This window comes from Zasmidium cellare, assembly GCF_010093935.1.
Source record: "Zasmidium cellare ATCC 36951 unplaced genomic scaffold M409scaffold_50, whole genome shotgun sequence".
NCBI lineage: Eukaryota > Fungi > Ascomycota > Dothideomycetes > Mycosphaerellales > Mycosphaerellaceae > Zasmidium > Zasmidium cellare.
In genome coordinates this window covers 62205-85870 of record NW_022986994.1, presented here as the reverse complement: position 1 = coordinate 85870, position 23666 = coordinate 62205, and the positions used below count along the sequence as shown (strand labels likewise).

Here is a 23666-nt window from a genome sequence, read left to right as displayed (position 1 = left end):
CGACATGGAAAATCACAACTGTATCGCCTGCAGCTCCCCGACCGTCACGTAGCCGCACCCCGAACACATGCCTCATAGAGGTCTCTATCCCAGAGCAAGGATTATCTCGCGCAGCTCCTTAATAATCGGCCATATTCCAAGCTCCTCCATCTTCGCTCGGCTCTCGAGCATCTCATCAATCTTAATCCGCACCCGGTGCGGCAACTACTGCCAACGACAGCCGGCAAGGCTGTGCCCAAGCTTCATCGACTGGAGTCTCTCGAGGTACCTATCCAAGAAACAAAGAACCTTTTGCGCTCCATTAAAAGGGTTCATTTTCGGGACGAAGTCTTCGGTCATGGCGAACGTCCAGTTGCTGGGCGTGCTGGACTCGTCGGGTATAGGCTCTGCGGGGAAGTCTGCTTGTCGGAGGGAGAGTTCTCGAGCCTGCACAAAGAACTCCTGGACAAACATCCACTGCTTAGCGGTGATGTCGCAGAAGTCTTCGATATCAGTGATTGGGGACATGTAATCTTCGGTGACTTCGTGGATGAGGGCGCGGAACTTCGCTAGCCATTTGTTCTGGAAGATTGGAGGTGACATGAGCTATTGTGAGTAGTTAGCTTTTGCATAGAATTAGGAACAAGAAATTTGTACGGGACCGTAACATGGATTGGTCGTGTTGACTTCTGCTTCGGTCATGCTTTTGCGCTCGTAGGACGTTTGATGCGTGCTGGTAAGCACTAAAACAACGAAGGACTGGGTCTTGTAGTGTCCGCCAAGCTTCGCATATGAAATAGGGAATGCACTAGTGCTTTCGGAAGGTCGAGCAAGCACAACACAAGACAGGCATAGTTGTTAATCTTATCAGGGTGACGCTTGAGACTGTTCTTTGTCAGGCTTTGAGTTCTTCAGCTGAGTGTGTTTTCCAAACTTGATTGCAATGTGCTCTATGCACTTCGTGTCTTACCAGGACAGTGGACATGCGCCTCAAATTGAAGGGGATGTTCTGCTCGCTCGGTTTGTCGATTGGCTTAAAGCGATATGGCTGGCACCGAAAATTATACTTCCGATTGCTAGAGCGACCAAGCTCTAAGTAGTACTCTGGATTGCGTCGACAGTCTAGAAGCAGTGGAGATCTTTCCACTTGGAGCGAAGCGAGGATAATAGGATCTACGATTGTGTCTCATTTGCAGAGTATGCGAGGACTCGAGAACGCCATTCGACCCGCTCAGCCTGTATGCCATCTGCTGTCTAGCGCCAGCATCCTTTCTGGTAAAGATCTCCTCGCTCCACTCTCAATCCTTGTCAGAGAACGACCAAAATAACACTAGCCTTTCCAAGATCTCGAAACTAGTAAACACGCTTCTTCTCCAAAAGCTTCGCGCCCTTCTCCCTTATCTCCTCCGTAATCGGCCAACTCCCATCCTCCAGCGCCCTCGCACGCATCAAAAGGAGGTCAGTAACCCGCTGCCTCACAGCAAGAGGTATATCGTGCCACACGAACCCGCTGATCCTGTCTCCGCCCCTCATCTCCTCAAACTTCTTGAGGTACCAATTAACGCCCATCAACATTCTTATCGCAATAGTGAAGGGGTTGGCGATGCCGAGGATTGGCTCGATGCCCTTCGTTGGCTCTTCGCTGAAATCCTCCTGCTGGAGAGACAGTGCGGCGGCTTGGGTGTCGAAGTGCTTCAGGTGAGTGTATTGCTTCGAAAGGAGGTCGTAGGATTCGAGGGGATGGAAGGTGATGAACTTGGTATGGCCAGCTGCTTCGGAGATGAGGGTGCGGAATTTCGAGAGCCACTTCTTTTGGAAGATGGTGGGCGACATAGGCTGAGTGGAGGAGGTTAGCATCTCAAAGACAGTCGCCCTGCAAGGGGGTAACACATACTGGTCCAAATACCGGTTTGATGGTGATGCCTTGCTCTCTATCCATCGCTGCGATCGTATATCTTTCGTGGCGTAAGACAAACACTGAAGAAGTGGATTGATTAGGTTTAAGTAGACTGGCCAGGCTCTCCACGCAGACGTGACACGCTAGTGCTGCGCCTGTGGCAAACACTTCGATCCGGAGACCTGCATGGAAGCCCGCCGATGCGGATTGATTTGGAGCCTCCTTTGATTACGATTCTCCATCGATGACTTCTTCTTGGAGGACACAGGGACTGAACAAGACGATCCGCTTACGCCCTCATCCTTTGTGACGCTCAAAGTGTGGCGTCTATCTCCAATACTCTCGAGCTGCCTGAGCACTGCGAACCACGATTGAGAGCTCGGTGGTTGCGAGAACTTGGGGGATGACAATGCTGTGCGTTCCATTTTGACTAGGACGACGAAGGCAACACTGGCTGTGATTCCAAATCTCAGCACTCCTACTACTAGTCGCTCCAACCTCTCTCCCTGAGAATTTCCATACACGCATCGTGATCCTTCTCAGAGACACCCCGCCAGCCCGCCTCCCTGGCCTTGTCAACAGACTCAAACACCTCGTTCAAATTCTGTCGCCACTCCAGAGGAAACGACTGCCATGGCATTCCAAAGAGCTTGCCGCCATAATTGACAGCCTTAAGCCTCGCCGTGAAGGTGTCCACCAACATCAACACCGTCATAGCTGCGCGGAAAGGGTTATACTTCATGGAATGCATGTCCGCCGCGGAGAAGAAGGGGTTGTTGAGGTTCGAATCCTTGTAGTCTTTCGACATGGGTGGCGGAGTGGCAAAGTCGAGAGGCTCCAGGTCAAGCTTGATGGCATCCCTGTGGAACTCGGTGATGTGCTTGAAGCCTTCAATGCACATGGCGTACATGAGGTGAGATCCGAGGCTGGGGAGGTTTGGCTTTGATCGAATGTTCCTCTGGGCGATGAGTTGTTGGAATTTGCTTAGCCACTTGCTCGAAAAGATCGCCGGCGACATTGGCTGTTCGTGGAGAGCGTCAGCGGGCTCAGGAATATACAAGAAGCTGAGATGGGGTTGTATACTGGTCCAAAGAATGGTTTCCCATCCTCTGCCGTCATGATGAGACGTCCCATTTCGTTCGACATGGTAGGGAGGCTGTGGTGGTATTTTGTATCTTTTTCCAAAGAATTGGACAGAACTTCGGAAAGAACAAACAAGAGTTAGCTTGCGCTAGCGGCTTCTAGCGTACTTTGGGCTGGACGCCAAGCCTCACGTGCAAACGGTGAACGCTAGAAGCCGCTAGTCAATGTTTGCAGGCGAGCAAGCAACGTTCCCATGTTTTAAGCAGCAGTTACCCGCTTATACTCCCCGTCATAGCTGAAAACGCCTGCACCTACGCCGAGCCTGTCCAGACATGGAAGAAAAGCATGCCGAAGCCCCCAAGGCGTTCTACGGGCCCGTACGTACCCTGTTGATAACGGCCAGCAACGAATACTTCGATCTGACCATGGAGACTAGGTTATGTCACCCAAGATCTTCGCCAACAAATGGCACGACAAGTTCTGCCGTCTCTTGAATGACTACTACCTGCGCCCACAGCAGCAAAGTCTCACAGATCCATCTTGGACGTGCGTCTTCTGCACGGAAGGAGTCGAACACATCTATCAATTCTCGCTCCAAACCCGAGAGCTCGGCCTGCAGTACCAGGACTACTCCGCACTTCGGCCGCGCCAATCGAACGACGAGGTGCGACCGCAGCGGCGCGTAGCACGACAATCGGCAGAAGCGGCGTAAGCGATGTGCAACGGGAATTCGTTCGTGGAGGCTGCGGTGGTGACGTTCAAGGTGGACATGTTTGTGTTTAAGTTGCAGGAGGTTAAACTGGGCGGAAGCTTAAGGGGGTTGGAGACGTGGAACTCACTTTCGCTGCGGTGGAGGCAGGGTTTGAATGAGGTTTTTGTGAGAGTGGAGAGGGGAAGAGCGGAGGGATGGTGGAATTTGCCGGATTCGTTTCGGGAGGAGTTGGAGAGGAAGTATGTTGAAGAGGTGGCACAGTCCGCTCGGTAGCCAAGATAGCATGCTCGAGATCGACGAGGCTGGGAAGATCCATGGGCCTATTTGGTTGTCGGAGACGCATGGAACACCACGAAATTCCAAAAGTGCCTTCTAGTGAATGAAAACGAATCCAACTGACTCACAAACCACGATCCCTTTCCTCCTTCTCGCTGAACTGCTTCGCGACATCCGTCCTATACTCCTCCGACACACTCCACCATCCACTCCTCTCTGCATGCTCGACAACCCCAAAAACCTCCTCCATCATCCCCCTCCAGACAAAAGGAAACTCCTCCCACTTCAACCCATCCAACGTCTCCCCAGCCTGCACCACCCGCAACCTCTGAATGAAACCATCCACAGTTATTGTCAGCATACTGGCGCCGAGGAACGGATTCGTCTGCATCGATGGCAAGTCTGCGGGGGAGTAGAGATGGGCGTTCGTGCTGATCGGTGCGATTCGTTCGGGGGCGTCGGGAAAGTCACTCGTGCTGAGGGAGAGCGATTGGGCTTGGCGGTAGAAGTGGATCAGGTGCTCAACGGTGTCGTAGCAAAGTTTGAAGATCCAGATTGGGTGCGGTGTTGGTGATGCTCGAAGAGGTTTAACGAAGTGGCTGTTGAGGCGGTTGCGGTGCTTGGAGAGCCATTTGGAGGCGAAGATGGATGGGGACATTGGCTTTTGGGGAAACTAGTTAGTGATGCCTCAAGATACTGGGGGAATTGGCCCTTACCGGTCCATAGATTGGCGGTGTTGGCTCGTCTGCCATGATGGGAAGAGGCTTTGTTGAAGTCGTCTTGAGAGGTGTGACTGAGCTTGGCTCTATTCTTATGATCTCTGCAATCAGACGCCCTCACAGACAGAGACACATCCTCTGAGACACCTATCCTGAGACTATGAGCCTGCGCCTTGTTAGTAATGCCGTAATGGAAGAAGGCTGGAACAGTGACCCTACGCAACCGTATCTTCATTGTCCACCGGAGCAGCGTCGAAACTGGAGTATTGCACGACTTCGCATTCACTGTACTCCAACATCTGCCCAGCTGCGTCTCCAGTATCTACATCTCGTCCGTCTTGAGCTGCCCAGCCATGACCTTGCAATCCTCATCGCTTGCAAGCCACCAACCCATCTCCTTTGCATCCTCGACCCCCTGAAAGGTCTCATTCAATGACTCTCTGGTTCCTAAGGGAAGCACCTGCCACGGCGTTCCGAATATCTTCGTCCCCTGTGTCTTCATCGCCTGGAGCTTCTGCAAGAAGACATCCACCAAAACCGTCGTCTGGGCAGCGCACTCAAAGGGGTTGGTCATATGCGTCTTCAGGTCTTCTAAACGGCAGGGGCTGGAATCTAGTGCTAGAGACGATGACTCCGGGAAGTCGGCCGGGGAAAGGGAGTGCGAAGAGGCTTGGCTGTGAAAGTTGGCGACGTAGGCGAATCCCTCTTTCGCGAAGTCGGACATCCATACTGCATCTATGCGGTCTCTTGGCTGGAAGTAGCGGGAGAAGAGGAAAGCGCACAGCTTGTCCGTCCATTTGGTCGCGAAGATGGCGTTTGACATCAACTGTGTGACGCGCGGTTCAGCGTTTGTCCTGTAATGGGTTATTGGCTGCGAGATACGTACCGGTCCGTACGGCTGCTTGGTCTCCGTCTCTTCAAATTGCTGTTGAGGCATTGTGCGGTGGCGACTGAGGACGCTGGCACGTAGGTGGGGGCGGTGGTAGTGATGTTGTTGGAGAAGAGAAGTTGAAATCCAAAGTAACATGTGACTAGCGCGTTCCATTATGCAAGCCTCAGATCTGCAAGTCAAGGCAGGCGCGTTGCAGCCGCGACGTGCTTTCCCTAACCATCAGCCTTGAGTGGAAAACACCACCAGATGCGCGCTCCTCTCACACTTCACACGCAGCTTCCACACCAAAGGCTCATCTTGCGCTACAACTGAGAGTCTCCCATCGCTAACCTCCCAAACTCGCCTCCTCCTCATCGAGACCGATATCCACTTTCTTGCTCTTCGCAGCCATACTCGCCTGGATCATCGCGGCAAACTTGTCCGGCTTCGGGAACAACCACCAACCCGTCTCCCTCGCCTCATCGACCTTCTCAAACAAGTCATCCATACGCAGTCTCCACCGCAGGGGTAGATCTCGCCACGTCATCCCCTCCATCGTCTTCCCCTTGATCTTCATCCCCTCGAGCTGCTCCACGAACCGATCCAGCATAAACAGCATCGTCACCGAGGCTTCGAAAGGATTCACCACAGCGATGCCGAGGTGCTCGACGGGGAGCACGCAGTTGTCTTGCAGGTTGCTCCAGGGAGGAAGGGGCGCTTCTTTGGGAAAGTCCTTTTGAGAGAGGCGGAGCTCAGTGGCTTGGGCGTGGAAGTGGAAGACGTGGTCGAAGCCTTCGGAGGTGAGGACGCAGAGTCGAGGTTCGTGGGCTTTGTAGGAGTGGTTGCGGTGCCTATGGAGGAGGAAGTCGCGGAATTTGGCGAGCCATTTGGTGGCGAAGATGGAGGAGGTCATTGGCTTTTACAGTTTTCATCAGTGCCTGGTCCTCAGACCGCATTTGTTCAAGGCACTTACCGGGCCGTAGAACGGCTTGACGTCTTGTCGTGTCTGCGCCATGTCGAGAGTAGCGTACACGTACGGGCGGGAGGATGGACCTGTGCCTTTGTCGTGTCAAGTCGAGGGAGCAGTGCCGATGCAGTGGCTCGTCAAGGGATGAAGATCGGGGGCGGAAGTACTACTTATAGGCTGATGGTGCTGGTGACTCGGGAAAGTGACGCACCGAGCGGGCGCTCCCTGTGCTGTTCACGAAACGGAGCCTTCACCAGCTGCATAAGTTGATGTGAATGCTAGGACGCTATCCTCACAACGCTAGGACAAGTGTGGGCGACATGTCATTCACTCACAGCTAGTAAGAGTCTAAAGCTTTCACATGCTTCTTGGCACCTGCACCGCATCAGCCAAACACCATCCCACCCACAAGACAACGGCTTTGCATACCTCATCCATCTACCAAGGATAAGTCCCATCAACATGCAAAAACAACCCATGCTCCGCATCCCTCTTCCCCTCCAGAATATCCAATATCGGCTTCGCGCCCTCGCTCACAGGCTACACCACCATCAACATCAGCACGTCACCACAATACCAGTCAACAGGGAAAAGTCAAACGGGAAAACTCACCTTCGCCCCATTCCCCACCGTATTCATCCCACTCAACCCACTCTCCGTAAACCCCGGACAAAACGCGAAAACCTTAACCCCCTTCTCCCCGTACAACACCGACAAATCCGCGCTGATCATATTCATCGCCGCTTTGCTGGCGCGGTAATGCACGGCGCTGGTCTTGTACATTACTGAAGTTGGGTCTAGACGGCGGGTTATGGAGCCTGCGCCGGAGGAGACGTTAACGATGCGTGGAGTGGCGCCTTTGAGGAGGGGACCGAAGGCCTCGGTGGTCAGGAGTGTCCCTGTGGCGTTGGTGCGGAAGCAGAGATCCATGAGTTCGTGGAGGGGTGTGTCTTCGCGGGAAGGCATGGCGACGCCGGCGTTGTTGACGAGGTGGGTGATGTAGCCGTGCGAGGCGGTGACCTTTTTGGCGGCGGCTGTGATGGAGTCCGGGAAGCTGACGTCTAGGTGCAGGAGTTCGACGGTGCCGGGGAGGTTGAGGGATTGGAGGGTTGAGACGGCTTTTTCGCCTTTGTCCACGGAGCGCGAGCCTAGGAGGACGTGGGTGTCTTTTGAGGCGAGAAGTTGGCGGGCGACTTCGTAGCCTATGCCGCTGTTTGCTAGGGGATGTCAATTAGCGGAGCTGATGTTGGGGATGGTTTGCTGTCGACGTACCGCCTGTGACGAGGACGATGGTCTTGGATGCTGCCATGGTGGATCTTCGAGTTTCAAGCCAGGTGCTAGAATACGGATGTTTTGATGACTGGCTGTTGTCGACGGCGCCTTGGAGGAATATATATCTGTGTCGTTGGAGTTGATTAGCAAAGCAGGGCTGAAGAGCTCCCTTGCGCAGCTGCAGCAGCCTTCGGAGCTATGTCATCTGGACCCGCGTGGAGTTTCGCATAGAAGTCCTGTGCTGGCTGGGATGAAGCTCGCTCCCTCTTCACTTCCACATAGGGCTGCGTACATGTATCTTCGCTTGCGTTACATAAGGCTGGAACGAAGAGCCTTGGCTCCTAGAAGGGTGAGGTATACGCGCGGAATATCGGCAGCGGAGAATCTTGTCATTCCATGCCCGCTTGTTGTCAATGAATGTGACAGTCGTTCTGAAAGCAGCCTTAAGGCCGCTGTTGTAGAGTGGTCTTTTTGTACAGGTATCTATCACACAGGTGAGCTATTCGACATCACAGAGCATCTTACAGCCAGCAAAGCTCTCCCCTCGCCACGAACGCCAAACCAGGCTAATCTTACAGATATTGAGAGGTGAGTTGCCTCGAAGCTCTTCCCAAGTACCATATCTCTTTTATACACCAGAGCTCTCGCCCAGACTCCACAGTACACCTTCGTACACGCCGAACATGATAGCCGCACTGGGCACCACTCTCAGCATGTGAGGGACCAAACCGCCGTACAAAGCTGGCATGCCTTCTTCTCTGAAGACTGTGACGAAACAGCTCCAGAGTCCAGTGTATTTGACTCGTCCAGAAGCATCCACTGGCGCCTGCCGTAATCTCGTCCGCACAACTTCGTGAGGATATGTGATCAAAGCAGCCACAAACTTGGCTCCACCAGCTGCCGTAAGTTTACCAGTCCATTCAACTGTCTTATCCCAAGCGGTCGGCTGGCGATGTTGTGCTTCGATAAGTGCTTGTCGTCGGGATAGCGAGCTTTTCGCTTGTTCATAGAGAACCCATTGGAGAGTACTCTCGCTCACACCCAGGTATGATGCTGAAAGACCCCTGTACAGTCCTCTGATGCCCTCCTGCCGCACTGTTTTAGCGACACAATCCCATGCGTTGCGATACTGCCTCCCTTGTCCACCAGGCCCTGCATTCTGTTTATCCAGTTGTAGCCTCGTCTTTACCAGCCAGATAGGGTTCGTAGCTGTGCCCGTGATGATACCCGCGGTCGCAGCTGCCAGCAGATGCACGCCAGCGCTCTCTTGTCCGTTGAAGAGCCAGTTGCTGTACACTCTCTTTCCATTTCCATACGCCCAGAAGTTAATTGCTCGAGCCGGCACCACACCGATCAGATTCGGTCCCAACCCCTTGAACAACGCCCTCCAGCCCTCGACTTTCGGTATTTGTGCCAGAATCTGTCCCGTCTCACTGATGTGCAGCCAGCTCGCTCTCAGAAAGCTCATCTGACTCGGCGGTGGGATCCCCTTTGCTGCTCTGCTCGCTGCCAACTGCGACTGATAGAAAGTGCTCTGTAGCCTCGTCTTGAGCACGTCCAGGGGCGATGTGAGTGTCGCCGCGGTCATCCCTCCTGCGCCGCCCGCTACGAGATGTGCCCATGGTTTGCGCTCTTTCAGATTGCCTGCCGCACCGACAGGCGGACTTGCTACCGCTGCTCCATCCTGCTGTGGGGGTTTGGGATCGACCTGGCCGAGCTCGCGGCTTTGGTCGAATGTGGCAGATGCTATGGTGCTGTGCGGGTGCGAGGACGTCGCTGGGAGGGAGGACGGTGCCACCATTCAAGATGTTGTCAAATTGGTTTGACCCGGGAGATCAAGCAAGGCTGGGCTGTTGTGGTTGTGCTCGTTTCGCTCAGAGTATAGAATGTCGGTAACGGAGGTACAGTTTGCGATGGAGACGATTTGATGACTCTCCTTAATCAAATTGATGGCGGGCAAATAAATCGAGTTTGTCGCTACACAGGACGGGCATTTGATGGAGGCTCAACACTGACCAATCACAATCCCCGCTGGAGTCCGCAATGGAGCTCTCACCAACGTCACCATCGATCGATGTCACTTCGTCGTGTCTCTGCTTGCAACATTCACCGCGCCAGCATTGATCCAAGATGTTGGCAACACCAGTCCGCCTGGCCAGAGGCCCTCCAGGCTTTCCCAGCTTCTGGAGGCGATCCATGGACGAGTTCAAGCGCCAAGCCACCATCGCCATCAACATGGAGGGACTACGCGAACCTACGAAACCTTTTCCCTTAATCAAATTCGACCAGGAGAACAGCATGGCCAAGTGCAAAGTCATGAGCGATCAAGATATGGGTGGATTCTCCAAAGCGAGTTTGACATACATTCCTGGGGCAGCACACCATGAACGAAATCCCGAGAAAGAGGATGCACAGAAGGGCGGCATCATCGAGAGCGATGAGGGTGTTGAGCCTGCACATACGCTGTTCAAGGGCAGTATATCGACGGAGCTGCCACCCAACAAGCCGGACATTCAAAGATCTGGTTACGCGGCGTGGAGGACAAGAGACCGTGGCATGAGTCTGTTTGGGAAGCTCTTGTGGGATATCGATCCTTATTCCTATCTTGCTCTGCGGATCAAGTCTGATGGGAGGAAGTACTTTGTCAACATCCAGACCGAGTCTATCGTGCCTACCGACTTGCACCAACATCTATTACCAACATATACAACAGGTCAGTGGGAGACCGTCATAATACCGTTCTCGCAATTTGTGCGAACGAACTATGGATTCGTGGTGGAGCCGCAGAAAGAAATGATGAGGCAGAAAGTACGGAGTGTGGGCATTGGACTAACGGACCGTGTACCTGGACCTTTTGAATTGAGAATCGCCGACATTTACGCAACGAACCGACCACCTGCGAGGGAGATGGGCAGAGAGGAAGCTGGATTCGACTTGGAGGAGGAGAATCATGAGGGCGGGACTGGCATGATGGACGAGATCGAGCCTAAGAGGAGGAAGGGCGAGCCTGAGCGGATTCTGATCTAGGCCGACCACTACCACCCAGCCCTAATGCGTGCACAATTGACGCCCTCATGCCAATCGATGTTCGAATGTGTTTCGATACGCACGGAACAGCTTCGACCCATCTTCCGAGGACATCGTATCTGTACAGTCCCGGCGATGCCCTAATACGACATGGATAACTCCAGACAGATACCAACGCTGGGGTGGATCAACGTGGGAAATGCCTATCCCAGTGACCAGGTCCACGTTCCGCTCCTAAGAACTCGTGGAACGCAGCTAAACATCAAATGATCGCCCATGGCGAGTCACGTACTGCTAGCTACCGCATTGACCGGAGATATGGTGCACCACAAGCGCCTGCAGCTGCGGCATGGACTGCATCCTGCGGTGGCAGGTACCGGTGCACTATGAAGGCCAACGAGCCATGCAATATCTTGCAACGGCATCCCTAACACTATACATGCACGTGCCCTGTATGCGCACGTGGAGTGTCTAGCTACCTCCCTGAACCCGAGAGTTATTCCTGTGAAACACAGAAAGGCACGAGTCAGTCCCGCGAGGCAAATCGATCGTCGTGTAAGAGACCAACCCTGTCTTCCACGAGCGTTTTGCGTAGGCTTTCGGGCGTGGCACATATGGGGCTCTTCGGGTCTGTCTGGGAATCAGATGTGCGCAAATTGCCATGTCCTCTCGACACGAGTGACGAGTCTTGTCATTCCGATATGAGGTAGCAAGATCTCTATATCTCAACCATTGAATCATCGCTTCGAGTCACGAATATTTAATAGCTACAGCTCTCGTTTCCTCGATTCTCAATTTATGATCTGCTGTGGCACAATCTCCCGCCAATTTATCCTCCTCGCCCTTTGACCACAGCAATGCACGTTCGTCTCCTCCCCCTCGTCCTCCCCGCCGCCGCGGTCGCCCTCTCAGCAACCCTCTACCACGCCACGACCCACACCTGGTGCATCCCCCAACCCGTCACCGGCGATAAACAATCAAACCTCTTCTCCGCCTTCCAACACGGCGCCTGGTCCGGCGATTCCCACCTCATTGAGAAAACGTTCAACAAATACATCGTCGAGGACTACATCCAACACAACCCTTTCCTGCCTCAAGGCGCCGCGCCGGTGGTGGAGCTTCTGAAGGGGTTGACGAAAAGTACGAGTTTGGAGGCTGTGAGGATGGGGTTTGATGGTATGTTCACATCTCACATATACTACGAACCTGTGTGTGGTGGGTAGAGACTCATTGATGTGGAATAGGTGGTCTAGGTTGGGTCCACTCCCGCGGGAGTCCGAAACCGGGCCATGAAGACGAGGGGAAAGTCACGGCGATTGTGGATATCTATCGCATGAATGGGAGTTGTATCGTGGAGCATTGGGATGTTATGCAGGAGGTTGCGGGGAATGCGACGAACGAGTTGGGGATGTTTTAGGGGAGATGAGGGGAGATGGGAGTGTGAGAAAGGCCACAGAGTAAAGGGGATAGGGGATGGAGGCATGAAGGGTGGAAGTACGGATACTCAATATCTCCATTTTCGTCCTCTTCATCAATACGTGCATACTACTCCTCATCCAGGCCGTCTCGAATGGGTCCACGCCCCGTTCTACATCTGCGACTTGATCCATTCACTAAATACCACACATTAGCACTCCACTCCCCAACAACAACCTCACGTCAAAAGTACTCACATCCCCCCAATCAAATTCCCCACAAACTGCTGTCCCTCGGGCACAGCGGGGATAATCCAGAAATAATGCCTAAAAAGAATCACCACAACATCAGCCCCCATCACCAACAACCACCACCCCTACCCCTCTTCGACGACGAGTCAACTCACGGAAATCCTTTATAGTAATCATGCTTCGTCTTCACGCCGGCCTCCTTCAACGCAATCTCCATGATCGTCGCATCGTCCCGGAGCGGATCGAACTCGCAGCTGGCGAAGTACGTTGGCGGGAAGTTCTTGTGGTTTTCTTCGGCGAGGATCGTGAAGGCGGTGGGGTCGTTGGGGTCGGCGCCCGCGTGGCTTTGAAACACACAAAAATATCAGTCAGACGTCATGGATGCTTTTCTCTCCTTCGTTATGTTCCCGCCTGGGGCATGTCTGTGTCTGTGTGTGTCTGTGTGTGACGTACCTATAAAAAATCTCCATACTCTCCTTATCAATTATCGGCGTCCCCTTCTCGTTGTCCTTGTAGGCGTTATACTTGTCCTTGTACTTCTGGGGCACGCTGGCCCAGTGCGCGGCGATGGGGACGAGCGCGACAATGCCCTTGAGGCTGGGTTTGAGCTGCGGGTCTTGCAGGACGGCGTTGGCGACGGAGAGCGCGAGGCCGCCGCCCGCGGAGCCGCCGATGGTGTAGAATTTGTTGGGGTCGCCGTGGAAGGATGAGGCGTTGGCGTGGGCCTGTGGAGGGACGTGAGTTGGTGGTTGGTGTGGGGTGGGAGGGGATATAAAACGAACCCAACGATAAACCTTCAAACTATCCTCCAACTGCGTAGGCCACTTAAACTCCGGCGTCAACCGATAATCCACATTCACCACCGCACTCTTCGTATTCTCCGCCACCACCCCACAGAGCAAATGGTCGCTGTTCAGATCCCCCGTCATCCAGCCGCCGCCGTGCGTCCAGATCGCCACGGGGAATGGGCCCGTCTCGTTTTTGGGCGTGTAGATGCGGTACTTGATCCCCTCGACGTCGCCTTCTTGGACGTCGACTTTTTCGCTGAATTTCGGCATCATGGGGAAGAGCGCTTGCACCATGGCGTCGTACATGCCTTTGATTTGGTCCGCGGTGCCGTGTAGGATTTGGCGGCCGCCGGAGGCGGATTCCCAGTCGAGCCAGGATTGGGCGTATTCGCCTGGCATGGTGGGTGGTAGTGGTGGTCGTCAAGTTTTGGTCTTTCTTGTGCTGTGTATGTGTTGTTGAGCGAGGGGGAAGTATGAGAAAAGCAGAAAGATCTTGATCAACCGATCCAGAAAAGTGAAAGTGACTGAACCTCACTCAGCAGCCTCCTCACAATATATACCACCTACCTCGGACCACGATCCCCATAAAGTACCCAGGTGATGTCGGCAACGTGGAAAGCTCACCTCATTTCTCTAGAGCCGTGAGTGATGCAGGGCGACAAGCTGCGACAAGCTGCGAACAGCCGCAGCCCTTTCTCGAACCCCTCCACCTCCTACAGCTCTACGAGCTTCTGCAGCTGCATCAGGCAAAGCTCGCGCTGTTCGCGGGAAACTTGTCGCTCTGCTGAGCTGTAGCCGAGCGTGCGTACGGCTGACGAACAAGCAGTCTGAGAAGTCCCCGAGAGAGTCGCGCATGTACGAGGTGAGAGTGCTCGTGATCGGAAAACGTTTCGAGAGACCAATAGAGAGGAATCGGCAAACGTGTGGATTAGTCTCGTTGTTTGTGGTGATGTCTGTTATTACAGGACTTTGATGGCATGACCATCGCTTGTGAAGAGGCTTGCGTGAGGCCACCCATGTCAGGCCACCATTCGACATATCCAAGAGCGCGGCGTGAGCGCTGGGCATCTCACTCGCAGTCAGTCCATCAGACACAGTAACTGCCAATTGCGGAGACAAGTCGTCAACGCTTCATCATTCGATCTTCTCCCACTTCAAAACAGCCTTCGTTTTGCTGCCATCCTATCAGCAGCGTCAGCATCCTGAAACTCGTATCACGCGAAATGCGAATTCTCCCGTGTCGAGAAAGGCCAAGAGCATACATCAGACATCCTCTCCTCCACCGGCTCCAAGACCATAAACTGCTTCCCACCTTCCTCAGTCAACAACGTAACGTTCCTCTCCTGAACACCTCCCATCCAGCCCGGATCACTCGCAATCTCCACCTTCGTCTGCCAATACAATCGCCCATTCTTGTCCTTGAAAAGCTGCAAATACCCGCAATACATGGACAGCCCCCGAGCGACATACGCAACTTCCTTATCAGGCGCCGTCTGCCACGGCTTGCCAGATCTCAGTCGATGCATCCGTTCCGGGCGGGCGAGATGTGCAGACAGCCATCCTTGAGGTGATATCGACACCCGCCCGAGCGGATTCTCGCCGTGAGGCTTCGCGATAAGCGTCTTTTTCGGTCCGGTCCCGTCGAACATCTCGAAGGATACGCATTTCCATACGCCGGAGATGGTGTCAGCGTACTCGCTCCAGACGTTTTCTTTTTCCATTGTCGCAGGAAAGTAGATCTTGGCAGTGGGAAGATATTTTCTTGAAGGAATGGAGTAATGACATGAGATTTTGGAGGTGGGAGATGAGGTTGTGTAAGGCGTCAGCCTCAAGGTTTATCAGTTCGTCTCTTGCACACTTTCCTGGTTCCTTTGCAGCTGTTTCCATTTCTGGCCCCCGCCCTCCTCCTCAGGGCTCTCGGATAAAGAGGCTTCTCGGGAGGAGGCGCCAGCCTTGAGGCACAGCACAGAAGGTCGTATAGATATTGAGAGAGCAAACAGACGACAAAATTTTGTCGGAGAGGCAAAAACGCGGGATTCGTGCTCAAAACCAAGAGGTGATGTTGATGAAGAAGTGGTGCAACTCCGGAAAATGCCACAACAGAGATGTTGCGTTGAGTTCAGAACGTCAGGCGTTTTCATGAAACTGCTATTTTTAGAACGCTATATCGCTTGGTCTCCCGAACTTTCGTTTTCTTTGGTATACTCTTTGAATCAACAATCCTTCGACATTATTTATATCAATACAGACGAGCCTGCCTCTCTTCTCGCCAACACCGTCGAGAATGGGGCACCAAGAAAGCTCACAAGCCGGCCTCGATTGGGCTCATAAATTTTCCCTTCCGGAAATTGCCTCAAGCCTCAAGACCCGAAGCATCAATGGACTGCATGATATCCATTGTCGACAAGGCCCACTGCTCGATTGATCGCTCATCTTCGGAACTCAGACCGGAGGCCGCGTAAATGGCCCTCTGCTGAAGGGCAAGAGCTATTTGCTGGCCAACGCTATCATGTCCCCCGAGCTCAAAAGAGAGATAGCACCAAACAGGACAAGTACCCCGCCACGATTCTGGCTTCTTCAAGATGACTCCAGGCACGCCGTTCAAGCTGTCAGTTTCGAAGAGTCGACTTGGAGGTAGATAACCCTCACCGGACCTTGGAACGGCGATAGCGGGCATCTCCTTCTGTTGCATGTTTCCAATCTGCCCGAAGAGAACCCAAAGCATGGCCACTCTAGGTTGGAGGATCTGCCTGTCGCTCTTGAGCCATTCCGAATGGCCTGTATTGGCTCCTGAATGCGTAGTATGTATGCAAAAAATGTCCTGTGAGATAGCCGCCGCCGCTATTGCTCTGCCACCTAACCTCTGGAACCCTGCGATCGCAGATCCCAGACAATCGCAATCATGTGCCGACCAGAAGTTCAGCGAGAACACTTCAGCACCCGTTATATCAGCTACAGCTGCCAGAATGTGGGCCGCCGCTTGGGTACTAGTAACGCACCAGTACGTGCACTTCACTTGCCAGCTAAGCTCACTCAACCGGCTTTGGCAGGCGAGGAACACTGCCATAGGCTCTTCCGAGGCCGATTCTGTGACTTCATGCTCTATCGAAATGTGCAGCAAGTCGGACATACTCCTGAGGCTCATCTTTACAGTATGGCTATTATCAGTGAGCGTCTCCCAGAGCAGTTTAGCCGTTTCTTGGACATTTCCGCGAATGCAAATGGCTGCAAGACATTCCAGCATGGACTCCTCATCCTCGGGAAGCGCGAAGTGGTTCCACTCATTGACTACTTCACGAGCATTGCGGACTGCAGAGAACGCATCATCACCGCCCTGGAGTCGTGATTGGGATTCCCCGAGACCACGCTGCATGAGCTCGCTCTGAGAAACATTCGCATTTACCAGAGCTCCATCTCCGACATGTTGCTCGTCATTCTCTAAGCGGGATATAGGCGGCCTCGACGATCTAAAAACAAGAGATGTCGACCTGGTAGGAGGAATTCTGTCGTTGAGATCTCCTTGAGAAGAAAATACCGTGGATGCCGGTGTGATCTCTCTTGCTTCCAGTCCAGAGAGGCATTTCAGTATACCCTTTCGGTGCACATCCTTGGCCCAGAAGCAAATCCAATCGACTATAAGTAACAGTTGCAATGCCTCGTCCGCACTGGACATGCGTCCGTGCCAGCAATCGATGATTTTCTGCCGAGATCAGTCCGTCGACTCCCAAACTTTGCAAGGATGGCTTCCTTACCGTTCTGTCATTGACTGGCAATGCGATGTACAATCTCCATACATCGCCCCTGAAGCCGAAGAACCAGACGAGAGGATCAAGATTCCGATTCGACTCAATCTCTAGGCTTGTCTGGATCTTCAAGCAGGTCCGAATGCTGAGCGCTGTCTGTTGCTCGATAACGTGGAATCCGTCTTCAGACTTGTCTGACTTGGCTTCCACAACCATGAACGGGAAAATTGTATGTTTTCCGAAGAAAGGGCTGTACTTTCCGAGGCGATCCCCGAACAAGTCAAATGAACCGGTCCGGCTTAGGCCATATACCCGATCAGGTCGTTTGTACTTCTGGTCGAGCGTGACTTTCTCGGTTCCCGTAACGTCATGCATGACCTGTTCGTCTGACTTGTTGGAGAATATGGAAGGCGAACCTGGACGTACTCTGTCTGCGTCAGATGCGAGCGCATGTTCATATGCGGCAAACTCACCGTACGCCAACCGCCCTTCTAGCCATGCTGCAGTGACAGATCCTCCGTGTTCTGTATTTCTCGGAGAGCCGCTGAGATGCGACGGCATCCCTCGGGTGAGCAACAAAGTCTGGCAGCCATAAAAATTCGTCACATATTTGGCTCATGGAGCGTCAGCATGGGCCAGGCCAGTATAGCTTGCACTCACCACTTGAATTCGAAGCCGCTAAAGCTCTCGAACACGAGGCTCGCAACGTTATTGATCCAACCAGCCTCATTGTCCCTCTCTCTTTTGCACCGAACAGCGTTTGCTTGCAGCCTTCTGACAAGCAGCTTCTTCTGGAAACCCCACTCCTTGTTTGAGTGCGTATCTTGAGGATATCTGGTGAAGGCAACTGTTTTGATCTCCAGAATTTGCTGGAATAGATGTTCGTATGGCAAGCGTCTGGCTTTCCACTCGTCCAGGGTAGTCGCAGTGTCAAAGTCGATCTTCCAGTCTCTAATGACTCGGCGCAGCTGCGAGGCTTCCTCTTCCGTATGCTTACTCCTGCGACCCATGACAGTCCGGGATGTGAATTCAAGACGCAGCCCAGGGGAACAGAGTTATCGGCTTGCTCACGCGTGCCGGCTATTCGAAGGTACTTGAATAGCTATGGAGCAACGCAGCAAGCAGGGAAAAAGCAAGCGGTGTGCGGATTGGCCCAAAGGCACAGCTGGGGAGCACTGCCTCAAGCACCTCAGGATGCAGCAGTGGGTCAGTGCTTCAAGCAACCATCGCATGCAGCTACGGGGGGCAAGCGGCTAAGATGATGTTCTCAATCACTATCTGAAACCACTAGGTGCGGCTCAGCAACACCACGCAGAACTACGGCTTTCACTAAGCACACAGCCTCCTCGTGAGCCTTGTGTCGACGCTCTGTAAAGCCTCCAAAGTCGACACCAATCTTGGTAGCTGTTATCTGGCTGATACCAGGGAACAGTGTTAGCCGAATGGTCGACTCAGACGCACGTGTGACCCCCTTTCCAACACTGATAGTTGTCATGCTTTCTCGATCGAAGGGCGTCGAACACTCAAACCACACACACTCATACTGTCGACCTGTCAAGATCAATCGACAGTGTACATCGATTGCACTGTGGAACACACCACTCAAGTGGCCCGCGGTGTACTTGCCAAGCTCTGAGTCGGAATCAGATCCATCCGCAGCCTTGCGATCTAGCTGACACAAAGGCGCCAAAGTGTCTTGCAACCTGCATGCCAGTCGTTCTCCCTTCATTTTTTTGAAACGCTCAAATGAGGCTTCAGCTGCTACTGTTTTGTGAACAGTCAAGTCGACAGCTCTTGCAAGCGGTGGGTCTATCAAAGCTGGATCAGCAGGTGCCTACTAGCGGAAGAGATTCGATACACACCGTTGTGCGCAACGATCTGGATGGCTTCTCTGTAACGATTTGTCGAACCTCTTGTCCGTATGCTCTGGTACCTATCGAACAAGAGATCTGCTTGAGGTTGCTGAAAGACCCATCGTGCAATGGCTGCTCCACATAACGCAAGGAGGGCATGCTGTCGTAAGCCAGGACTACCACACCAACGTTTCAGCACTTGCATTGCTTCTTGAGAGTCTGGCTCAACTCCGAAAGCTTGCTCGACAAGGAATCTCAGTCTATGATCTTCGGGCAACTCGGGCAATTCGTCAATGGACGAGAATTCGGCATCTTCCAAAACTGCCTGCAGCCGAATCCGCATGCTTTTCATCAGCGTTGAAACGTTTACCTCGGTCTCTTGGGCGGGTGCCATGTCCATGGTATTCTTCATTTTGACAATGTCGGCACGCGAGTCGCGTTCGAGGAGGAGATCGTCCAGGAGAGCCTCCCGCTCTACAATATCATGGCCCGACACCTTGCCTCCTTCCAAGCTGCGAGTGGCATTTATCCCCGCTACTAAGGCAACGTTGGCCTTCCGCAGCCCCGTCCGATCTGTTTGCGCTTTGCGGTACTCGTCTTTCCAGAATTTTATTTCTCGACCTGAATCCCTTCTGACTGCCCTGAGCTCTTGTTGAACAGCTTGTAGGCGATCTTCCAGATGCAAAGTTGCTGGAGACTGTCCTGATTCAGCGACGCATTTACGAATTCTGCTTTTCGAGGGGCACGATTTGCCAAGGGGTGTGTTCGGAGCTTCGGTCTCTGAATCCGCCAGCTGTTGGGAACGAAGCCTTCGTTTCCTAATCGGGGGCAGCTGGACCTGTGCAATATTCCGTGAGCTGTCTCTCTCCCGAATCATGTTCACCGTAGGGTCAGCGACGTTTTCGTCGTTCTCTGTCCTCGCGGACTCGGTGTCAGACACCTGGGAGGTCAGCCACGTTGGCAGGTCTTTGCAAAAAGCAGACAACTTTACCTCCTGACGATCCTTGGCCTCAATGCTCTGCCTCAAAGGGTGCTTTTGGGGCGGCCTGGATGCTCGTGTGTGCTTGGCGACACTGGTGGACGCTGAAGCTACATCAACACTCTTCTCTCTTGCGTCCGGAGCAACGGAGCGGGACCGGCTTCCAGCTCTTGTCCTCCGGGGTGAGTGCAAGAAGTCCCATTTCCATTTGTGCTTGATCTCCTTCGCTCTCCGGGCCATTCGGATCAGGCGTTCGCTGTCGTCCGCCCAGTCCAAGCAGGCGAATCCTTTTGTATAGATGACGGTCCAGTTATCGCTATCGGTCTCGGATCTTCTCCTTGCATGGAACAGTCGAGACAGCTTTCTTCGGATTTGCTTTGGGGAGTAGTTGTGACACTGCTCCAGCGTTTGCTCTCCGTCATCGCTCCTGTGATTAAGATGTCGCGCTACATCTTGGTCGAGGGATTCCAACTCAACTTGTTTCAGTGATTCTGTACCGATTTCCAGCAAGGCCACCTGAGAATTCAAGAAACTCAGGAGTTCATCGACCACACCGTCAGGCCAGACTTGGTTGAGTTGATGGGTCTTTTGCTTCGATCGTTTCCTCTTGGTACCCATGGTATACTCGCAGGCTTGATGGATATGCCGAACACAGTTCGACGAGAGAATTGTACGAGACCTCGACAGAGGCAAAAGCTGTGCCGTGTGGCCTCAGATGCTTTTAGAATTGCATTGCAGCATTCTGAAACATCCATTGACGCCTATGCATGAGCGGAATCTTAGCCTTGCATTCTTTCGCCGATAGAGTAGATCAGCTTGCCGCCCGGATCCACCTACAACACGAGGATCAGCCCCTTGCGGTCGGGACAGACGGACCTTGTCGAAAGCCGCCAGCGCGGTTCTCAATCATTGGACAGCATGCTTGATTCTATCTTCGAGGACGGTACGCGATATTGTGAAACCAGAGGCCGCCCCTTGTAAATGCGTCGCGCCGCGCACGGTGCGCTGGGTCGCAGCCATACTTCTAAAAATGTTACGGCACAGCAGACTACTGCCTGGCGGGTGCCTGGTATCAAGATATGGTGAATGGCGGTGAAAGAGCCATCATGAAGCGTGCTAGCTCTTCTCATCATGGCCATCGTCGTCCAACTCAGACGAGCAGCATAAGTCATCCGACAAATCATTACATACTGAACGGCTTCGTTTTGACACTGAGCGCTCCGCATTCGAATGTGACCAATGGGGTCAACCAACGAACCTTCGGTACAACATCACTGGGAGCTGGAGCCAGTCTTTCGCCGGGTCGCCCATACTGCTGCTACGGAACCGGCAGCAACCAACAGCCTCGTGCAGCCTACCAATGTTGCACAGGACCGGTTTCAAGCGAGTCCGGTCCGGCAGCCCGTCGATAGCCGTGCCGTAGGACATGCTACACCTGGAACAGAATCGACATCAGTACAACGCCGCTCTCGTCTCATCATTGCCTTGGACTTCGGAACAGCCTACTCCTCTGTATCATATGCGAGAATCGATCCCGGAGTAGACCCAAAAGCAATCGCGAAGGACGAGATTCGATGCATTAACAATTACGAGAGTGCCGACGGAGGTTCAGATGCACGAGCGAATGCTCAGGCGGATAATGTTCCTACCAAGCTTCTCTACCTTGGCCAGAAGGTTCCTGGCCTTAGCGATTCAGAAACCGATGAGGACTCGGACGACGGCTACCTCAGCAACATAGACGTTCAGCCCGTCTCGCAGCGTGAACATGACGGTCATGGACGGCGAAAGCGAGGTAGAAAGCCGGCTATCTGTACCTCAAGGCGCAAATCGAAGCCTGCCTGGTCAAGGCCAGAAGGGCTCAATGTGCACTGGGGATTTGTTGTGACAGCCTATCAAAACAATCAGCACGGACTGGCACGATACGAACAAAAGGAGGCCGTAGAGTTGATCAAGCTCACACTAGCACGGGACAATGGCCAAGACGAGGAGCTACAATCCCAAACTCGAGATCTCGCGGCGCAAATTGAGCGACTGAAATCAAGATCCATTGTTGAAGACCGAGACCACTTGATGTGCGATTATCTCGCACGGCTTCTTCAGCACGCCAAGGCTATACTCCTTGGGAAGGGTCTCCTGGAAGGGGCTCAGCTGGAGTATGTCATGTCTGTCCCTGTCGCTTGGTCTCAAAGCGCCTGTCGTACCATGCATAATGTCTTGGCGAGAGCAATACAGAGTTGTAGACTCGATACGCTGGCACAGAACCTCATTCCGGACCTTTTCATCGTGTCCGAACCAGAAGCGGCGGCACAATACGTGCTTGCATCTTTGGGTAGTAAAGGTCGACTAAGACAGGGTGAAGTGTTTATCATACTGGATGCTGGCGGGGGAACAGTTGACATCACCACCTACCAGGTCACCTCGAGTAACACAGAACCACTCAGACTGCAGGGCGAAATGATTCCACCAGATGGAGCCCTCTGCGGTTCGTCACTGATCACGCAGCGATATCTCCAAAAGCTGAAAGCCAAGTTGTACGAGATTGACCCATGGGGAGATCGAGAGCTTTTGGAAGGATCGGCTGTAGCCATCGCAAACAGGTGGGATCTACTCGACAAGCCCTATATCGATGTGGCGCACAAGAAGGGCATGCGTCTGAAATATGGCGGGAGACAAGTGTATAAACAACGTGAGATCAAATGGACGGAACAAGAGATTCGCGAGGTCTTCGAGCCGTCTCTGAAAGGCACCATCGAACTCCTGCAAGGACAACTCCAGCTGGCCAGATCAAAAACCTTGATCGTGAGCAAACTCATCACAGTGGGGGGATTCGGAATGTCTCCTTCTCTGCGAGGTCGCATCCGAGAAGTCCTGGCCTCCAGAAACGACAGTGGGGAACAGATTGAAGCCATTTGGCCCCAGGAATTTTCTTCTTCAGCGGTGGCCAGGGGAGCGCTTCTACGTGCTCTAGACAAGCGAAATGGACCAAGTCGAATCTCACGATCAAGTTTTGGGTTCCTACGCCACGAAAGATATGGTGATGCGGATGAACATAAAGAGGCGGGTGCGGCGAAAGAAATGGACCCTGTCGATAACATCGAGTATGTCCGGAATACAATACATTGGGTAATACAGGCTGTGAGTCACGCTTTCAATTGCCTTACCCACCATCATGGAAATCATCAACTGACTTATTTGAGCTCTAGGGCGAAGAGCTGCCTTCTCCATTCGAGACCGAGCCAATTCTCTCGTGTCATACATTCAACTCGTCAGAGACCAAGCTGCAATGTGGCGAAAAGCTATACGTGTCCCAACGCACCCACCGTTCGCATTTCAAATTCGATCATCCCCAGAACCAGGGTGAGTTGACCCTGCCTCTCTCTCTTCATCCTTATGCTACGGGCGCGCCGCGGCCGCGAGAGCGATAAATGCTAATCGTCGTCATCCACGCAGGCGCCGAGCTTCTCAGCGACATCGTAATCGACGTCAGCGATCTCAGGAGGGAACTCCCACTGGAACCCCTGGAACCCAAGGCGGACGTGGGCGAGCGGACCAAGGTCAAAAACAAGAATATCCGAGTCGTTAGGTTTGATCTTGTCGTCAGTGTTGAAGGGAAGCAGCTCAAGTTTGAGGCGCGGTGGCCGCCGGGTGCGCGAACGCCTGACGAGGTACGAATCCGCAAGTCAGGCTATGTCAGTCTGGCACCAAGCTTTTCGCCTGGTGTAGCGTAGTACCTACTCAGGCAGCGGCATTACGTTCGGCTCAGCTTGATCAATGAGCTGATGGGAAGGATCATGCTTGAGTTGAACCGACAAAACATGTGTAGTTAGATCGAA

General features: G+C 53.3%; 12 protein-coding genes across 12 annotated transcripts; 3 read left to right on the top strand and 9 right to left on the bottom strand.

Annotated features, from left to right (window-relative positions):
- Positions 1-204: 204 nt before the first annotated feature.
- On the bottom strand, positions 205-681 carry M409DRAFT_60136 (uncharacterized protein; the record flags this gene model as incomplete). The annotated part of the gene is made up of 2 exons (XM_033814373.1): positions 205-585; positions 637-681. 2 exons carry the CDS (start codon positions 679-681, stop codon positions 205-207), a joined length of 426 nt encoding a protein of 141 aa, XP_033661107.1.
- Positions 682-1332: 651 nt separating this feature from the next.
- M409DRAFT_60135 (uncharacterized protein) lies at positions 1333-4699 on the bottom strand (the record flags this gene model as incomplete). The annotated part of the gene is made up of 8 exons (XM_033814372.1): positions 1333-1815; positions 1874-1956; positions 2399-2940; positions 3275-3391; positions 3491-3702; positions 3799-3991; positions 4076-4608; positions 4664-4699. 8 exons carry the CDS (start codon positions 4697-4699, stop codon positions 1333-1335), a joined length of 2199 nt encoding a protein of 732 aa, XP_033661106.1.
- A 289-nt stretch (positions 4700-4988) lies between these two features.
- On the bottom strand, positions 4989-5603 carry M409DRAFT_29301 (uncharacterized protein; the record flags this gene model as incomplete). The annotated part of the gene is made up of 2 exons (XM_033809405.1): positions 4989-5492; positions 5553-5603. The coding sequence occupies 2 exons, from the start codon at positions 5601-5603 to the stop codon at positions 4989-4991; spliced, it is 555 nt and encodes a 184-aa protein (XP_033661105.1).
- A 280-nt stretch (positions 5604-5883) lies between these two features.
- On the bottom strand, positions 5884-6552 carry M409DRAFT_29300 (uncharacterized protein; the record flags this gene model as incomplete). Its single annotated transcript, XM_033809404.1, has 2 exons — positions 5884-6453; positions 6511-6552. The coding sequence occupies 2 exons, from the start codon at positions 6550-6552 to the stop codon at positions 5884-5886; spliced, it is 612 nt and encodes a 203-aa protein (XP_033661104.1).
- Positions 6553-6942: 390 nt separating this feature from the next.
- Positions 6943-7813, bottom strand: M409DRAFT_29299 (uncharacterized protein; the record flags this gene model as incomplete). The annotated part of the gene is made up of 3 exons (XM_033809403.1): positions 6943-7044; positions 7117-7721; positions 7777-7813. The coding sequence occupies 3 exons, from the start codon at positions 7811-7813 to the stop codon at positions 6943-6945; spliced, it is 744 nt and encodes a 247-aa protein (XP_033661103.1).
- A 591-nt stretch (positions 7814-8404) lies between these two features.
- On the bottom strand, positions 8405-9577 carry M409DRAFT_29298 (uncharacterized protein; the record flags this gene model as incomplete). Its single annotated transcript, XM_033809402.1, has 1 exon — positions 8405-9577. The coding sequence occupies one exon, from the start codon at positions 9575-9577 to the stop codon at positions 8405-8407; it is 1173 nt and encodes a 390-aa protein (XP_033661102.1).
- Positions 9578-9906: 329 nt separating this feature from the next.
- Positions 9907-10803, top strand: M409DRAFT_70571 (uncharacterized protein; the record flags this gene model as incomplete). Its single annotated transcript, XM_033818798.1, has 1 exon — positions 9907-10803. The coding sequence occupies one exon, from the start codon at positions 9907-9909 to the stop codon at positions 10801-10803; it is 897 nt and encodes a 298-aa protein (XP_033661101.1).
- Positions 10804-11660: 857 nt separating this feature from the next.
- On the top strand, positions 11661-12220 carry M409DRAFT_29296 (uncharacterized protein; the record flags this gene model as incomplete). Its single annotated transcript, XM_033809401.1, has 2 exons — positions 11661-11979; positions 12048-12220. The coding sequence occupies 2 exons, from the start codon at positions 11661-11663 to the stop codon at positions 12218-12220; spliced, it is 492 nt and encodes a 163-aa protein (XP_033661100.1).
- Positions 12221-12391: 171 nt separating this feature from the next.
- M409DRAFT_29295 (uncharacterized protein) lies at positions 12392-13657 on the bottom strand (the record flags this gene model as incomplete). The annotated part of the gene is made up of 5 exons (XM_033809400.1): positions 12392-12416; positions 12477-12545; positions 12626-12814; positions 12924-13195; positions 13253-13657. The coding sequence occupies 5 exons, from the start codon at positions 13655-13657 to the stop codon at positions 12392-12394; spliced, it is 960 nt and encodes a 319-aa protein (XP_033661099.1).
- Positions 13658-14392: 735 nt separating this feature from the next.
- M409DRAFT_29294 (uncharacterized protein) lies at positions 14393-14979 on the bottom strand (the record flags this gene model as incomplete). The annotated part of the gene is made up of 2 exons (XM_033809399.1): positions 14393-14440; positions 14521-14979. 2 exons carry the CDS (start codon positions 14977-14979, stop codon positions 14393-14395), a joined length of 507 nt encoding a protein of 168 aa, XP_033661098.1.
- Positions 14980-15611: 632 nt separating this feature from the next.
- M409DRAFT_60128 (uncharacterized protein) lies at positions 15612-20451 on the bottom strand (the record flags this gene model as incomplete). The annotated part of the gene is made up of 6 exons (XM_033814371.1): positions 15612-16360; positions 16391-16958; positions 17011-17615; positions 17662-18103; positions 18341-18810; positions 18864-20451. 6 exons carry the CDS (start codon positions 20449-20451, stop codon positions 15612-15614), a joined length of 4422 nt encoding a protein of 1473 aa, XP_033661097.1.
- A 621-nt stretch (positions 20452-21072) lies between these two features.
- On the top strand, positions 21073-23561 carry M409DRAFT_29292 (uncharacterized protein; the record flags this gene model as incomplete). The annotated part of the gene is made up of 3 exons (XM_033809398.1): positions 21073-22968; positions 23037-23190; positions 23284-23561. 3 exons carry the CDS (start codon positions 21073-21075, stop codon positions 23559-23561), a joined length of 2328 nt encoding a protein of 775 aa, XP_033661096.1.
- Positions 23562-23666: the final 105 nt, after the last annotated feature.